The 18627-nt window shown below is 45.4% G+C and overlaps 1 protein-coding gene across 5 annotated transcripts in view; it reads left to right on the top strand.

The window, feature by feature from the left end:
• The first annotated feature begins 265 nt into the window (after positions 1 to 265).
• Positions 266 to 18627, top strand: part of abcd4 (ATP-binding cassette, sub-family D (ALD), member 4) — a 45757-nt gene continuing 27395 nt past the window's right edge. For 3 of the 5 annotated variants that reach the window (XM_048537180.2, XM_048537179.2, XM_048537182.2), the window contains exons 1-9: positions 266 to 416; positions 3375 to 3493; positions 4942 to 5069; positions 7065 to 7204; positions 9700 to 9816; positions 10056 to 10181; positions 11782 to 11832; positions 14909 to 15003; positions 16025 to 16146. In XM_048537180.2, coding sequence (XP_048393137.1) covers positions 367 to 416; positions 3375 to 3493; positions 4942 to 5069; positions 7065 to 7204; positions 9700 to 9816; positions 10056 to 10181; positions 11782 to 11832; positions 14909 to 15003; positions 16025 to 16146 — 948 coding nt within the window. In that variant the 5' untranslated portion in view covers positions 266 to 366. Of the gene's footprint in view, positions 417 to 3374; positions 3494 to 4098; positions 4175 to 4941; positions 5070 to 7064; positions 7205 to 9699; positions 9817 to 10055; positions 10182 to 11781; positions 11833 to 14908; positions 15004 to 16024; positions 16147 to 18627 lie in introns of those variants that run through there. The other 2 variants (XM_059649036.1, XM_048537183.1) reach the window with 2 other exon arrangements.

Here is an 18627-nt window from a genome sequence, read left to right as displayed (position 1 = left end):
CAGGCATAGACCCTTCATCAGAGAGGGTTCTGGAATAAATAGGGAGAGAGGGGGAGGCGGTGGGGGATCTCTCTCCCACTGCAACTCTCTTGTCCATCCCCGTCTCTTTAACTCGTCTGTCTCCTCTCTACCTATCTTCTCTCCATCTTCGGTCCGCCTCCGGGACCCCATACGTACTAGCGTCATTACGCATGGGATCCCGGTGCGCGACGTCATACCCCGCCGGACGGAAGCGCGCTTTTAAACGTCATCGCGCTCACTCCCTAGGAGAACCCATGAAGACATCACCCCGGGAGAGCCGGTGCGTGCTGACGTCACTGCGCCCGCACCCGGTCTGCTGACACCCAGCCGGTGCTGAGGGAAGCGATGCCACGGCCGTGGTGTCAGGGCCCGCCCTCGGGGCAGAAATATAGCAGGTAGGGGGCGGCAGGAGCCCGCAAGCGATCGAAGGGGAAAAGTGACTAACCCTGGTGGTTAAAGCTGAGGTGTGCAGGTTGGATGGATTGGCCGTACTAAATATAGAGCGTGAGGATAGGGTGGGATGCTCTTTGGACGGTCGGTACAGACTCGATGGGCCGAATGGCCTCTTCCTGAACTGTAGGATTCACGCAGGCGCTGCTAGTTTGCCCCTGCCCCCTTGCTCACGTGTACCCATACCGTCCCACCTACATTTTGCCAGATCAGCGCTCAGCTTTTTTATTTCCACCCCTTCCCCCGTCCTCCTCTATCGTTGACATCCATTTGCCGCCCTCTTGTGTCAGTTCCATTTGCCTGCATTTGGCCCATAACCCTCTAAAGTACGCTATACTCCTGCTTAGCCACTTGCCTTGCCCCTTTCAGAGAGCTATGGACTTGCAACTCAAGAACCCTCTGTCTACCAATCATTCTAAGGGTGCTGTCTACTTTTCTTTTATGCTTAACCTCTCAGAATGCATCACCTCGCACTTGTCCAGATTAAAATAAATCTGCCTTTTTTTCTAAGATAATAAGGTGTAGAGCAAGATGAACACAGCAGGCCAAGCAGAATCAGAGGAGCAGGAAAGCTGACGTTTCAGAAATGGGGGAGGGGAAGGGAGTTCTGAAATAAAATGGGGAGACGGATAGGAGGTGGATATAGGAGAAGATAGGTAGAGAGGAGACAGACAGGTCAAAGAGGCAGAGATTCAGCTTTCCAACTGACCTATATCCTCTGTATCCTTTGATGACCTTCACTTTTCATGTCTGCAAACTTAGCAATTGGGCCATCAACATTTTCATCCAAATCATTTTCAAATATTACAAATAACAGCTCCCACGATAAGACATTCCACTCCCGCACACCCCAGATGTCCAAGTTCTTCAAGGACCGCAACTCTCCCACCACAGTGATCGAGAATGCCCTTGACCGCGTCTCCCGTATTTCCCACAACACATCCCTCACACCCCGCCCCCGCCATGACCGCCCCAAGAGGATCCCCCTCGTTCACACACACCACCCCACCAACCTCCGGATACAACGCATCATCCTCCGACACTTCCGCCATCTACAATCCGACCCCACCACCCAAGACATTTTTCCATCCCCACCCCTGTCTGCTTTCCGGAGAGACCACTCTCTCCGTGACTCCCTTGTTCGCTCCACACTGCCCTCCAACCCCACCACACCCGGCACCTTCCCCTGCAACCGCAGGAAATGCTACACTTGCCCCCACACCTCCTCCCTCACCCCTGTCCCAGGCCCCAAGATGACCTTGCACATTAAGCAGAGGTTCACCTGCACATCTGCCAATGTGGTATACTGCATCCACTGTACCCGGTGTGGCTTCCTCTACATTGGGGAAACCAAGTGGAGGCTTGGAGACCGCTTTGCAGAACACCTCCGCTCAGTTCGCAACAAACAACTGCACCTCCCAGTCGCAAACCATTTCCACTCCCCCTCCCATTCTTTAGATGACATGTCCATCATGGGCCTCCTGCACTGCCACAATGATACCACCCGAAGGTTGCAGGAACATCAACTCATATTCCGCTTGGGAACCCTGCAGCCCAATGGTATCAATGTGGACTTCACCAGTTTCAAAATCTCCCCTTCCCCCACTGCATCCCTAAACCAGCCCAGTTCGTCCCCTCCCCCCACTGCACCACACAACCAGCCCAGCTCTTCCCCTCCACTCACTGCATCCCAAAACCAGTCCAACCTGTCCCCACCTCCCTAACCGGTTCTTCCTCTCACCCATCCCTTCCTCCCACCCCAAGCCGCACCCCCAGCTACCTACTAACCTCATCCCACCTCCTTGACCTGCCCATCTTCCCTGGACTGACCTATCCCCTCCCTACCTCCCCACCTATACTCTCTCCACCTATCTTCTTTTCTCTCCATCTTCGGTCCACCTCCCCCTCTCTCCCTATTTATTCCAGAACCCTCTCCCCATCCCCCTCTCTGATGAAGGGTCTAGGCCCGAAACGTCAGCTTTTGTGCTCCTGAGATGCTGCTTGGCCTGCTGTGTTCATCCAGCCTCACATTTTATTATCCTGGAATTCTCCAGCATCTGCAGTTCCCATTATCTCGGATCAATGATCCAGCCTCACAGGCCTCAGTGGTAAGACAGAAATTGCTGGAGAAACTCAGCAGGTCTGGCAGCCTCTGAGGAGGGAAAGTGGAGTTACATTTTAAACCTAGTGGCCTTTCTTCAGAACTGCTAGCAGCTAGGAAAAGATGGCAAGCGTATACATTGATGACGGTGATCAGTGCTGTTTTCAGTCAGGGTCAGTTGATTTGCCCACACCATTAGTCAGGAGCATTGAAAGGATTGAGGGTTCTCTGGTTCCTCCCTGGCCAAGCATAATTCATTGAGCCGACAGTAGCCTACCACAATGTGTAATTACGCTCTTGCCATCGAGGGAATATGTGAAGAAACATACAAGTTGAATTTTTTCTGAAAAGAATATTCATCAGAGTTAAGAATTTGGGTCTGGTGATCCTTCTTCAGAACGGGGCCTGGAATATTAACTCTGATTTCTCTCTAGATGCTGCCAGACCTGCTGAGATGGTCCAGCAATTTCTGTTTTTTGTTTCAGATTTCCAGCATCTGCAGTGCTTTCATATGTTTTTTGTTTTTTGTCATGATGGTTTTGGTGCTCCTCCTAACCGACTAACAGAGTTAAGTCAGTCACCTCCCATCCCTTCCCTATCTTTGCTGTGTTGCTGCAGGAAGAAAGCTGAATTAAGGCCACATATCCTGGGAAACCCACCATCCCCCACTGACATGCACGTGCACGTGCGTGGACACACACACACACACACACACACACACAGCTGTTTTGATGAAAAAAGATGCAGTGAGAAAACCATAACAGTTTTGTGTGACTGTATGCTCATTGTTCTCTTCTTCCAGACCAAAGCTAGACCTTTTGTTTGTCAGACGATTCTGCCATATCCAGGCAATCCTGTTCCCATCTTGGTCATCTCAGAGTGTTCTGATGTTTACTACGTTGCTGCTTGTTGCTCTCCTCGGTGAGTTTGATCTTCCCGCACTCCAGCTGCATTAAGAGAGTGGCAAAGAACACAGTGACTGACTTGTGTTTACCATATCAGTTCTATGCAAGCAGTCTAATCGGGCGCTGCATTTTGTTCTCGTCACATCCACAGATCAGGTTGACTGATGGTGTAACTTGCGAAAAACCTCCTTGTTTTCTGTAATCCTGTTCACAGCTGCTCTGGTGTCCAGGATGTGTGATCTGCAAACTTACCATTTAATTTGTTATTCTGCAATTTTTGTTCTGTCTCCTTCACACTGTCATAGTCCCCAGTAGCTCACATATTTATTATGCTGGATCTTTGGTCATGTGCAATGGCCGCATTTAGAGTACACATCCTGATGCACTTCTTTTCTCTCACTTCTGAGTAATAATTAGGGGCAGGAATATTTACAAACATGTTGTCAGGAGCTATGGCTACTGATTGGAACTTCCCATTGTGCGCTCCATCAGTAAGAATCTCTTCCACTCTCCCATCGGTGTGTATAGGAAGGATGTGCAGATTGATAATCAATCAATTTTTTCCTCCCTTTATTCATTTAAGGGACGAGGGAGCAACCTGCTAGGCAGCATTTATTGCCTATCTCTAATTTCCCAGAAGGCAGTTGAGAGTCAACCACATTGCTATTGGTCTGGAGTCACATGTAGGCCAGACAAGGTAAGGATGGTAGTTTCGTCCCCTAAAGGGCATTAGTGAACCAGGCTAGGGTTTTTCCTGACAGTCAGCATTGGATTCATGGTCATCATTAGATCTTAATTCCAGATTTTTTTTATTGAATTCAAATTCCCACCTGCCATGGCGGGATTTGAACCCAGGTCCCCAGGCCATCACCTGGATCTCTGGATTAACAGTTCAGCGATAACACCACTAGGCCACAGCCTCCCCTTCCTTGTCTAGCAAATCCCGGGAGGGGATTTGAACTCAGACCTTCTAGCTGAGAGGTGGAGGCACTACCTACTGCACCACAAGCCTTCCACAAACCCAAACACACCGTAGAAAATTCTGGTTCCCCCAAGTTCAGTCCAGGTAGCTCAGATGGGAGTCACAGCTAGTACTTTGCTCAGAGGACCACGCAGGATTATGGGAAAATAACGACAAAGCAACTAATTCAATAGCTGTATCAAAGATGGGCCGAATGGTCTACTCGACTACATGGTTGTAATCACATTGGAGACCCATGAGCCCATATTCCTTGCTGAGTGAGCATTTTGAATTTCAGCGACGTGATTCCTCTCTGAATTGGCTGAAGGAGGGCTGTTGTGATGCTCTGCTATTGTCCCTACCTCTGGGCCAGGAGACCTGTGTTCAAGTCCCACCTGCTCCTGAATTGTGTCATAACATTTCAGATGTTGATTTTAAAAATACCTATCCCTACCTAAGTAACGTGACTGTGTGTAACTGCTTTGGTTATTTTTCCTTTACAGAGCAGCTGGTAGTCTATCAGGTAGGAATTATTCCAAGCCACTTCTTCAAGGTTCTGGGTGAGAAAGATGTTGTTGGCTTCAGACAAGTCACTATTGTAGCCATCTGCCTCATTGTGGCCAACTCTCTGGTAAGTAATCAAGTTCTTTACTCAGTGAAAGAGAGAAAGAAAACTAAATAAATACACTGATATTACAGAGTCTTCCTGTTGGGTCGCTGTCTAATATACATCCATTATGAGATTGGACAGTGCAGTGCAGAAAGACCTCACATATTTTATGATATTACAATTGTCTTACTTCTGAAACAAGGGTTAAAAGAGACCGAAGAGTGAGGGAGCTCGGAGAACATCTACACAGAGCACCCTAAGTAACAGCACCGGTTAACAAAGTCATAAAAGATAAAGGCAAATGCCCCAACACTTAAAGCTAATTTCAAAAGGGATAAACTTGTAAAGTTGCCCAGCAGCCATCCTGACTTGGAATTGCATTGCTGTTCCTTCACTGTTGATGGGTCATAACCCTAGCACGCCCTTCCTGGCAGCAATTGAGTGGACGTGGATGGCAGCAGTTCAGGAAAGCTGCTCACCACCGCCTTCTCCAGGGCAATTAAGGATGGACAATAAATTGATCAGCAATGTCCACACCCATGAATGAACTAAAATACATATAGTACCTTGATTGGATTAGTACTATGTACAGTTCTGGTCTCCATGTTATTATGTGAATGCAGAGATGCTGGAGATGGTGCAAGAACATGAGAGATAGTATATACGAACATTTAGAGAGGCAAAAATTGATTAGGGATAATCAGCCTGGTTTTGTGCAAGGAAAACAGTGTCGCACAAATTTGATTGAGTTCTTTTTTGAAGAATTTGCCAAAAATATTGAGGGCAGAGCAGTAGATGTTTACTTGGACTTTAGAAAAACCTTTGATAGTGTTCCACATGGTAGACTAATTAGTAAAGTTAGGTCACATGGGATTCAGTGTGAACTTGCCACTTGGATACATAATTGGCTTACTGGCAGGAGACAGAGAGTGGTGTTGGAGGGTTGCTTTTCAGGCTGGAGGCCTGTCATCAGCAGTGCCCTACAGGGATCGATTCCTGGTTATCTTTTATTTGTCATTTATATCAATGATTTGGATGAGAATATAGAAGGTATGGATAGTAAGTTTGCGGACCAAATCAAAACTGGTGCACGGCCGACAATGAAGGTTTTCCAAGATTACAAAGGGATCTTGATCAAATGGTTTAATGGGCTGAAAATTGGCCGCGGAATTCAGTCTGGATAAATGTGAGGTACAAAAAAACAAGGATAGGGTACATTTAATGGCAGCCATGATGTGGAGGTGATGTTGGACTGGGGTGGACAAGATAAAAATCACTTGACACCAGGTTATAGTCTAACCTTTTTGGAGCTTTGCCCCGTCCTCAGGTGAAGTGAAGAGAAAACCCAGGCACGGACTTCATAATCAGGGAGATCAAAAGATCATACAGATGTTGTGAGTGGAGTCTCAACAGGCCGAATAATAGGTCTCTGAAGGTGATCAAGAGTGCCAGATGGTGTGAGTAAAGTGTCAACAGCTGAATAGTAAGTGAAGGGCCTATGATCCAAAATAGTAGTGTTTTGGATGGTGTTGTCGAACAGAGAGACCTAGGGGTTTAGGTGTATAATTCTTTGATGTTTGCATCACGTAAAGACAGAGTGGTTAAAAAGGTGTTTGGCACACCTGCCTTCATTGCTCAGCTCTTTGAGTATAGGGGTTGGGAAGTCCTGTTGAAGTTGTACAGGACATTGATGAGGCCTCTTATGAAGTACTATGTCCAGTATTCCATAATAGGCCTCTTATGGAAACTAGATAGCGATAAGGCAAAAGGGAATAGTGGGCTACTTTGTTAGATTTAAGTGAATAAAGGTGGGAGGAGGTTGTGTGGTGTACAGACAGCAGCTTAGGCTGACTGGAGGCTGCTCCAGTTCCTTTCGTTTTGAGGGAAAAATCAAGAATGGACAACAACCTTGGGAAGGACAGTGGCTTCCTGGCTATGCGTCATGTGGTGACAGAGAGTGAATGTTATCAGTCTGTTTTGTTTTCTCACCCCCAGTGTTGGGTTTTTTTCTTTCAGTTGAAGAGCTTTGATCAGTTCATCTCGAGTTTGATGTATGTGCAATGGAGACAGAGTCTGACCATGGACCTCCACAAGGCCTACTTCAGGAAGAAAGTCTACTACACCCTTAACGTACTCCATGCTGAGTTGGATAATCCGTAGGTGGAATCTGAATGGGACTTGTTTTTTCCAAATTCTAAAAATAGCTTTCCATTAAAATGGACGGAGGACAGTGAGTAAGAAGTGGGGCTCTCCAGTTGGATAAAGCAATGAATAACTGAGCAATGCAAACCAGGAATGTTTCAAAAGCAACCACCAATGAACTGGAGTTAATGCGAGGGCAAATCCAGTGGAAGTCAAGGTTGGAACACTATTGAGTAACCTTGCTGGAAAGCTGAGGACAGGATTGGGTTTGGCTGTGGTTCCTTCCCTGGGCAAACAGTCGGTCTCCAGACCTTAGTAGGGCATGGAGTAAAAGAGCAAGGAGATTATGCTAAGGAAAGGGACCTCGTTGTGAATGAGAACTTTGAGGAGCAGGGAAACAGGCTTGAACATATCAAGATTGAGGAAGTTGATGTGCTGGAAATTTTGGCAAACATTAAGATTGATAAGTCCCCAGGGCCAGACCAGATTTATCCTAGGTTGCTCTGGGAAGCGAGAAGGGAGGTTGCTAAGCCGCTGGCAAAGATCTTTGCTTCCTCACTCTCCACGGGACTGGTACCGGAGGATTGGAGGGAGGCAAATGTTGTTCCTCTTTTCAAGAAAGGGAATAGGGAAATCCCTGGAAATTACAGACCAGTCAGTCTTACATCTGTGGTCAGCAAGGTTTTGGAAAGAATTCTGAGGGATAGGATTTATGACTATTTGGAAAAGCATAGCGTGATTAAAGGGAGTCAGCGTGGCTTTGTGAGGGGCAGGTCATGCCTTACAAATCTTATTGAGTTCTTTGAGGAAGTCACGAGACAGGTTGACGAGGGTCGAGCAGTGGATATGGTGTACATGGACTTCAGCAAGCCATTTGATAGTGTTCACCATGGCAGACTCATTCATAAAGTCAGGAGATATGGGATACAGGGTGATTTGGCTGTCTGGATTCAGAATTCGTTGGCTGACAGAAGGCAGAGAGTGGTTGTAGATGGTAAGTATTCTGCCTGGAGGTCAGTGCTGAGTGGTGTCCCGCAGGGCTCTGTTCTTGGGCCTCTGCTCTTTGTAGTTTTTATAAATGACTTGGATGAGGAGGTTGAGGGGTGGGTTATTATGTTGTTGGATGACACTAAGGTTGGAGATGCCGTTGATAGTATCAAGGGCTATTGCAGGCTTCAGCGAGACATTGACAGAATGCAGAGCTGGGCTGAGAAATGGCAGATGGAGTTCAACCTGGATAAATGCGAAGTGATGCATTTTGGAAGGTCGAACTTAAATGCTGAATATAGGATTAAAGGCAGGATTCTCAGCAGTGTGGAGGAACAGCGGGATCTTGGTGTTCAAGTGCATAGCTCCCTCAAAGTTGCCACCCAGGTGGATAAGGTTGTTAAGAAAGCATATGGTGTTTTGGCTTTCATTAACGGGGGATTGAGTTTAAGAGCTGCGAGGTTATGCTGCAGCTCTACAAAACCCTGGTGAGACCACACTTGGAATATTGTGTCCAGTTCTGGTCGACCTCTTATAGGAAAGATGTGTGGAGTCTTTGGAGAGGGTGCAAAGGAAGTTTACCAGGATGCTGCCTGGACTGGAGGGCTTACGAGGAGAGGTTGACTGAGCTCGGACTTTCCTTTCTGGAGAGAAGGAGGAAGAGAGGTGACCTGATCGAGGTGTACAACGTAGTGAGATGCATGGATAGAGTCGATAGCCAGAGACTTTTCCCTAGGGCAGGATTGACTGCCACGAGGGGTCATAGTTTTAAGGTGTTAGGAGGAAGGTATAGAGGAGATGTCAGAGGGAGGTTCTTCACCCAGAGAGTTGAGTGCATGGAATAGTTTACCAGCGGTAGTCGTGGAAGTGGAGTCATTAGTGACATTTAAGTGACTGCTGGACATGCACATGGACAGCAGTGAATTGAGGGGAATGTAGGTTAGGTTATTTTATGTTTGCATTAGGAATATTCCACGGCACATCTTGGGCCGAAGGGCCTGTACTGTGCTGTACTTTTCTATGTTCTATGCTGAAATTGTACAAGGTACTGGTTAGACTTCCCTGGACTGTTGTGTGTAGTTCTGGGTGCCAAATATAGGAAGGATGTGAACTCATTGGAGAGCCTTGGTTCCAGAGATGAGAAGCTTCAATTATGAGGATAGATTGGAAATGTTGGGACATATTCTTGAAGAGAAATTTAAAAGGAGATTTGATTGAAGTTTTCCAAATCATGAGAGGTCTGGATAGAGAGAAAGGGAGAAACTTCCTTCTTAAAAGAAGATGGAGAACCAGAGGGCAAAGACTTAATTTGTAAAAGAGACAAATATAATGTGAGAATTAACTTTTTTCCACAATGAGCAGTTAGGGTGTGACATGCCTGAAAGTTGGTGGAAGCAGGTTAAGACAAGGCATTCAAAAGGCAATCAATGATTATTTAAATCGACACATTGAGTGCTGGATGATAGGCTGAGCCAGAAAACTGAGAGTTCCCTTGCATCAAGTTTATCTGTGTGTTTTACAGGGATCAGCGTATCAGCCAAGATGTGGAGAGGTTCTGCCAAGGAATGAAGAAAATGGCCAGCAACCTCATCATCTCACCATTCACCCTGGCGTATTACACCTACCAGTGCTTTTCCAGGTAATGCAGAGAGAAAGAGAGAGAAGGGTGGGGCAGGGAGGTTGATGGTGTAGAATGATGGAGTCAAGAGCTGGCTCCCGCAGAATGCAACTTACAAACCAATCTCACTGTAAGGGAAGAAGCCTTAATTTTTTTTTAACCGAGTGTAGGCTCTTTGTAGATGGATGTTCACATCCTATTGATGAAGTACTTTCATTATCATTGCTTTTAAGTTGATTCAAGGTTTCATTTGTTTTCAGTACAGGCTGGCTGGGTCCAATCAGCATCTTCATTTATTTTCTCATTGGTTCAGTAATCAATAAGATTCTAATGGAACCGATCGTCTCAACCCTTGTCCAGCAGGAGAAGCTGGAGGGAGACTTCAGGTGAGAATGGTTTCATTTTGTGATATGTTCTCAAGCGCAAAGACACTTCGGAGTTCCAGTCCAGGATTCTCTCAGGGTAAACTTGCAGGTTGAGTCAGTAGTCAGGAAGGCAATTATTTTGAGAGGACTTGAATATAAAAGCAGGAATGTACGACTGAGGCTTTATAAGGCTCTGTTCAGGCCACATTTGGAGTATTGTGTGTAGATTTGGACCCCATTTTGCAGGAAGGATGTGCTGGCCTTGGAGCAGGTTCAGAGGAGGTTCATGAGAATGGTCCAAGGAATGGAAAGTTTAACATATAAGGAACGTTTGAGGACTCTGGGACTATACTCATTGGAGTTTAGAAGGATGGGGCGGGGGGATCTAATTCAAACTTACAGAATACTGGATGGCCTGGATAGAGTGGATGTCGGGAAGATGCTTCCATTGGTAGGAGAGACGAGGACCTGAGGGCACAGGCTTAGAGTAAAGGGAAGACCTATTAGACCGGTGATAAGGATAAACTTCTTCAGCCAGAGAGTGGTGAATTTATGGATTCACTGCCACAGAATGCTGTGGAGGCCAGGTCATTGTGAACATTTAAGACTTAGATAGATAGGTTCTTGATTATCAAGGGTCACAGGGAGAAGGCGGGAGGATGGGCTTGAGGAACTTATCAGCCATGATTGAATGGCGGAGCAGCTTTGATGGGCCAAATGGCCCAAGTTCTGCTCCTATGTCTTATGGTCTTAATATTCTTTAGTCCCTCGTTTGGGTATTTACACCCCACCTAGCTCCTCCCCAATTCCAAACCCCTTGACTCCTGCAGCCCTTACTCCCACGTTCCGGAATCCCCCCACCACCAACAACACCCCCCCAACTCCCATCTCCCAAATCCAAGACCATTTTGCCCAAATATTCATTGTTAGTCGTTACAAACTATCCAAGCCCTCTCTTAATTGATCTACTTCATCTCACCTATTCAGTGTAGTTTTTTATTCACTTTTCCCTCAGTTCCTCATCTAGTTTATTTCTCAAAGCATCTGATTGGTTTGCCTCAGCTGTGTGCAATGGCAACAAATTCACCACCTTTATTAAGTAAAGACATTTGTCCTTATTTTCCAATTGGATTTATTAATAACTAGCTTATAGTTAGAGTTCCTAATTTTGGATTCCTTCCAGAACTCCTCCTGGCCAACCCCATCATGCAGTAAGTCCTCTAGTTGTAATCTTTCATATCATCTTTGTTTTCAAAATAAAATTGTACCTTTTTGCCTACTATAATGTAGATCCTATGTGCAACTGTGTACTTTTAAAATGCACCTGACCAGAGTCCTCTGCTGATGTATCATAATGTAATGTAACATAACATTACTAACGCAGAATGTTGTCTGACTTGATGGGGGTAGTTGACAGAATGTTCATGCCTTTTAACACCTCGCTGAGGCTGGTAGGAACTGAGGTGCTAATCCACCGATCATTCTGGTTGTGAGGGGCATGGCAAAAACAGAATATGTGTTTTTTTTTCCCTCAGCTGTTTAATGTCTCAGTTTGAAGTGGAAGGGGACATTGCTCTGGAACTAACGGAGAATTTAACCCCTTGTGTTCTTTCTCGAGCAGGTTCAAGCACATGCAGATCCGTATTAATGCCGAGTCAGCTGCATTCTACAGGTAAGTAGTGAGGACTTGTGAGCCAGTGAGTTTCTGTCAGTCTTCAGTAAAAAGATGTTATCATTTCTACCTGCCGAGCTGTTGAGATTTTTTAGACACTGCTTTGAAAGCACAAATTGTTGGAAATAATTGCACTTGTGTTGCACCTTTAGCATCCTCAGGAGCCCAGAAGTGCTTTTGAAGTGAAGCCACTGTTGTAATGTAGGAAGTACGCTTGTCAATTTAGGCATAGCAAGATCCCATAATTCTTTACTCGAAATAGAATAAAAGTGGAAACAAAAATGGAAGTTGGTGCAAAAGCTCAGCAGGCAGAAACTGTGAAGAAAAAAATCAGAGTTAACGTTTCGGGTCCGGTGACGACTCCTCAGTTCTGGGGTCATGAAAGGCTGAGACTCCCAGTTTTCCTTTCTTTGCACTCATCAACATGAAACTGAGGGAAGGTTGAGACTGTGTGCCTTGTCCAGCTTTTTGGGGTTTCCCAAATTCATGCTTCAATTTGAATCGGTTGTGTCCTGAGATTCCAGGGTTTTCAGCGGAACATTTTCCGCATGGGAGTTGACAGGGATCTAACCAGGACTGTTGGTGTCAGATCTGATCGTTTCCTTCCGTATCTGGAATCAGTAGATGCTGCATGTGCTCCTATAGTGCCTACTTCATCCTTATCCATTGATTCAAGAGCATTTGTCGCGGGGTATAAAAGCTTGCAAATTTAACCCGTGCATCAAAGGCTGTGGACGCTAAGTCAGTCGACATTTTAGAGGCTGTGATTTTTGCCAGATTAGAATGGATTGAGGAGCCAAGGAGGGTACCTGGAGTTGAGGTATAATATAGTTGAATGGGGAAATAGTTTTGGAGAGCTGAATAGTCTACTCTTGTTCCTGTGTAAGCAATACAAGAATGACGAAAGTAAGATTAGGCCCAATCAAGGATAGTGTGGTAAGTTGTGTGTGGAGTCAGATGAGATAGGGGAAGTGCTAAATGAATATTTTTCAACAGTATTCACTCTAGAAAACGACAATGTTGTCGAGGAGAATACTGAGATACAGGCTACTAGACTAGGTGGGATTGAGGTTCACAAGGAAGAGGTATTAGAAATCCTTCAGAGGGTGAAGATAGATAAGTTCCCTGGGCCAGATGGGATTTATCCTCGGATCCTCTGGGAAGCCAGGGAGGAGATTGCCGAGCCTTTGGCATTGATCTTTAACTCGTCATTGTCTACAGGAATAGTGTCAGATGACTGGAGGATAGCAAATGTGGTTCCCCTGTTCAAGAAGGGGAGTAGAGACAACCCTGGTAATTATAGACCAGTGAGCCTTACCTCAGTTGTTGGTAAAGTGTTGGAAAAGGTTATAAGGGATAGGATTTATAATCATCTAGAAAAGAATAAATTGATTAGGGATAGTCAGCACGGTTTTGTGAAGGGAAGGTCGTGCCTCACAAACCTTATTGAGTTCTTTGAGCAGGTAGATGAGAGTAAACCGGTTGATGTGGTGTATATGGATTTCAGCAAGGCGTTTGATAAGGTTCCCCACAATAGGCTATTGTACAAAATGCGGAGGAATGGAATTGTGGGAGACATAGCAGTTTGGATCGGAAATTGGCTTGCTGAAAGAAGACAGAGGGTGGTTGTTGGTGGGAAATGTTCATCCTGGAGACCAGTTACTAGTGGTGTACCGCAAGGGTCGGTGTTGGGTCCACTGCTGTTTGTCGTTTTTATAAATGACCTGGATGAGGGCATAGAAGGAGGGGTTAGTAAATTTCTAGACGACACTAAGGTCGGTGGAGTTGTGGATAGTGACGAAGGATGCTGTGGGTTGCAGAGAGACATAGATAAGCTGCAGAGCTGGGCTGAGAGGTGGCAAATGGAGTTTAATGCAGACAAGTGTGAGGTGATGCACTTTGGTAGGAGTAACCAGAAGGCAAAGTACTGGGCTAATGGTAAGATTCTTAGTAGTGTAGATGAGCAGAGAGATCTCGGTGTCCACGTACACAGATCCTTGAAAGTTGCCACCCAGGTTGACAGGGCTGTTAAGAAGGCATACAGTGTTTTAGCTTTTATTAATAGAGGGATCGAGTTGCGGAACAAAGAGGTTATGGTGAAGCTGTACAAAACTCTGGTGCGGCCGCACTTGGAATATTGTGTACAGTTCTGGTCACTGCATTTTCAGAAGGATGTGGAAACTTTGGAAAGGGTGCAGAGGAGATTTACTAGGATGTTGCCTGGTATGGAGGGAAGGTCTTACGAGGAAAGGCTGAGGGACTTGAGGCTGTTTTCATTAGAGAGAAGAAGGTTGAGAGGTGACTTAACTGAAACATATAAAATAATCAGAGGGTTAGATAGGGTGGATAGGGAGAGCCTTTTTCCTAGGATGGTGACGGCGAGCACGAGGGGGCATAGCTTTAAATTGAGGGGGGGACAATATAGGACCGATGTCAGAGGTAGTTTCTTTACTCAGAGAGTAGTAAGGGAATGAATGCTTTGTCTGCAATGGTAGTAGATTCGCCAACTTTGGGTACATTTAAGGCGTCATTGGATAAGCATATGGACATACATGGAATAGTGTAGGTTAGATGGGCTTGAGATCGGTACGACAGGTCGGCACAACATCGAGGGATGAAGGGCCTGTACTGTGCTGTAATGTTCTATATGTCCATGTCTTCACCAGGGAGATCGGCTGACATTGCTGCCTGATCAGAACAAGAGCTTTCTCGGACTGATAGCCTGAATGCTACACCAGGCTTTTAGTTCCATTGACACAGACTGTCTTACTGATCCTGGGGAGCAGAGTTCCTGCTCCTTGATTCCTACTGGAGAGTACATAACTACAAATGATGACCAAGGACAGGGGTAACTGCAGCTGCAAGCATCTGTTCTGGAGGAACCACGGAAAGAATTGATGGGGACAGGGGGCAACAGGGCATGTCGGAGCGCTGCGTGGGAGAGTTGATAGGGGAGCAATGTGCAAGAGGGTTGATGTGATGGGAGATGTGAAGCTTGATTGCAGATGCTGTCAATGTGAGAGGGCCCCTTGAAATACCTTAAAGTGAACTGAATTATTTTGATGCTGGGTTGCAGAGCAGGAAGCGTGGAGCTCATGAGGACGAACTGGAAACTGCAGGACCTACTGCAAACACAGAGGGAGCTGATGAAGAGGGAACTGTGGCTGTACAGTGAGTACACAGGGACAGTGATTAGATGGGAGCTGTGTATTTGCAGTGAGTACATGTAGACAGTGTATGTGCGATGCATAGGTGGCAACTGCATATGTGCAGAGTGGATATGCATGAGTAGTGGGTCTGTGAAGACTGTCTGTGTACAGAAAGTACAGAGGAATGTGTGCATACCTAAAACGTGTGAAGAATGCATGTTGAGTGTTTGGTGAGATGATGGGTTACACTGTTCCACAACTGAACTGTCCCACTGTTGTCACTTCCAAGCAGCAAGTAGGGTTGGGCAATGGATAGAACATAGAATGGTTCAGCACAGACACGGGCCCTTTGGCCCACAATGTTGTGCCAAACATGATGGCAAGTTAAACTAATCCCTTCTGCCTGTCTGTGGTCCATATCCCTCCATTCCTAGCTTATTCAAAAGCCCCTTAATGCTCCTATCCTATCTGCCTCCACCACTGCCCCTGGCAGTCCATTCCAAACTCCTGCCACTGTGTGTGTAAAAAAAACTTGCCTGTCTCATCTCCTTTGAATTTTCCCCATCTCACCTTAAATACATGCCCCCTAGAATTAGGCACTTCAACTCTGGGGTGGGGGTGGGATTTTTGACTGTCAACCCTATCAATGTTTCTCATAATTTTCCAAACTTCTGTCGAGTCTCCACTCCAGAGAAAACAACCTGAGTTTTTCTAGCCTTTCCTTATAGCTCATACCCCCTAACCCAGGCAGCATCCTGGTCAACCTCTTCTACACCCTCTCCAAAGTCTCCACGTCCTTACTATAATGTAGCAACCAGAATTGAAAGCCAAACCAATTGTGGCCAAATCAAACTTTTGTAAAGTTACATCACTTCCTGACATGGCTCGTTTGGTTCATTACAGCTGAATAGCCTGTTTTTGTCCCGTGAGCGATGTTTAATCTAATCTGCAACATGCTAGGAATAAGTCAGTTCACAACAAGTGCCCTTCCTCCCTTTCAACTGTGGGTTAATACATTTCTCTCTCTTGTGTCTTTCCCTCAGTTGGGGTGAACATTTTTGATTACCTGGGCAGTATCATCAGCTACATCATCATAGCAATTCCCATCTTTGGTGGACAGTACAATGGTCTTGCTCCTGCAGTCCTTGTCGAGTTGATCAGTAAGGTATGGTCCAGGGCTTTGTCTCAAAGTCCACTTGAAAATTTTTGGATGATAATCTCTTAATATGTGTAACGTCCATGTGGATCACTCTCCCTGAGCTTAATCATCTTCCTGTTTGTCTCACACAAAGATCCAGCACTTGTTTACTCACTGTGAGAGTAATAAACCACAGGGAGATTACTTTTTTTTTAATCTAATCTCTGCTGCATTTCTGATTCTGTAGCTTAAACCTTTGGCAGATTTTATTTCCTTCTCTCTGGTTACTGTCTCCATCTATTCAAAGAAGCCTAACCTCAGAGTATAGCAATGAGTCTACATCATAGACCGTGAGTTAATTAAAGATGGTCAGTTAACTTCTGTGCATAGTGACTAATCTATGAGAATCAGATATAAGAAACAATAAGGCCATTCGGCCCATTGGGTCTCCTCCATCATTTGATCGTTTCTGATATGTTTCATAAACCCCATTCTCCTACCTTCTCGCTGTAACCTTTGACTCTCTTACTCATCAAGAACCCATCTGTCTCTATCTTAAATGCACTTAATGACTTGGCCTCCACAGCCTTTTGTGGCAATAACATTGCACAGATTCACCACCCTCTGGCTGAAGAACATCCCATACTGTATCTCCTGAATAGAGAGTGATGGCCATATGGTCAATCAAAGATAGCTATAACACAATAATTCTCCTTTATAGAGTCATAAAGATCCACGGCACAGAAAAAGGCCCTGCAGCCCATCAAGTCTGCACCAGTCAAAAACAGCAACCTTACTCTTCTAATCCTATTTTCCAGCACTTGGCACCTAGTCTTGTATGCCTTGGCATCATAAGTGCACATCTAATAACTTCTTAAATGTTATGAGGGCCTCTGGCTCTACCACACTAACAGGCAGTGTGTTCCAGACTCCCACTTTTCCTCTTATTCCCTCTAAACTTCCTAACCTAATCTTAAACCTATGCCCCCGGTCATTAATCCCTCCACCTCGGGGATAAGTTCCTTTCTGTCTACATCATTTCATGCATCTCAATCTTCTCCCCACTTTAGGGAAAACAACCAAGTCTGTCCAATCTCTCTTCATAACTAAAGCTCTCTTAGAATCCCTACAGTGCAGAAAGAGGTCATTCAGCCCATCAAATAACCAGCGACCCTCTGAAGGCCATCCCACCCAGACCTAGTTTTGTTCCTGCAACTTTGCATTTACCATGGCTAACCCACTTAGCCTGCACATCCCTGCACACTATGGGGCAATTTAGTATGGCCAATGCATCTAATTGTACATCTCTGCAGTGTGGCAGGAAACTGGAGCATCCAGAGTAAACCCATGCAGGCACAGGGAGAATGTGCAAACCCCACACAAACAGTGACCCAAGGCTGGAACCGAACACGGATCCCTGGCGCTGTGAGGCAGTCGTTCTAACTACTGAGCCACCTCTTCATCCCAGGCAACATCCTGATAAATCTCCGTTGCAGTTTCTCCAGTGTAATCACATCCCTTCTACAATGTGAATTCCAGAACTGTACACCATACTCCAGCTGTGACCAAGCTAATGTTTTCCACAGTTCCACTGTAACCTCTTGAGCACTCTGCACAACTTTCAAATCCATCTAACAGAAAAATAAATATTCAAACAAAACTTTGTTGAACGGGTTAGACACAGTTCAGTGTAATTTTTTTTTACGAGGGTGAGGTGTCTATGACTCAACCTTGCTTTAAGATAAAGGAAGTCTTTTTGCAGACCTCATCAGCTCTGTGTGCACCTGCAGCAATCCTGAAATGTTTGTATACTATTTGTATTTCATTCTAATTTTATGAAATTTATCCTTGTCTGTTTTCCCACAAAAAGGCTGTTGTTTTATATTGTTAAATGTTATGACATACAGATAATGGAGGATTCAGCGATGACAAGGCTATTGAGCTTTTAAAGGATATGGTTAGATTCTCTTTTGTTGGAGATGGTCATTGCCTGGCATTTCTACTTGTTAAAAAAAAGACAAGCGAGTATCCTGTCCCAAATCAGTTCAAGCTTGTCAAGAAAATCTCCAAATTAGTCCAACAGTTAGTGTTAGATTTAAATCAGATCTTAAGCAAAATGTGAATTTGAAACTTTGCCAAGAGCAAGTACTGACACAGCTGGAGATGTGAAGAACCTTGCACCTATCGTCGTCCTGGAGGTTACCATTGACCAAACACTCACCTGGACTACACATATACATACAGTGGCTACAAGAGTAGGTCAGATACTGAGAATTTTAAAGCAAAGTAACTCACCCCCTCACTCCTCAAAACCTGTCCACCATCTAGAAGGCAAAGGTCAGGAATGTGATGGAATACTCCCCAGTTACTTGGATGAGTGCAGCTAACAACAGTCAAGAGCCTTAACACTATCCAGGTCGAATCAGTCTGCATGACTGGCACCACATCTTAATTCGCCAGCTTTAACATGTAATCCCTGCACTACTGATAAAGTGATAACAGTGTGTA

Source organism: Stegostoma tigrinum, chromosome 10 (assembly GCF_030684315.1).
Source record: "Stegostoma tigrinum isolate sSteTig4 chromosome 10, sSteTig4.hap1, whole genome shotgun sequence".
NCBI classification, from domain to species: domain Eukaryota; kingdom Metazoa; phylum Chordata; class Chondrichthyes; order Orectolobiformes; family Stegostomatidae; genus Stegostoma; species Stegostoma tigrinum.
The sequence above is the reverse complement of the archived record's forward strand: the minus strand, read 5'-3'. Positions and strand labels throughout refer to the sequence as shown.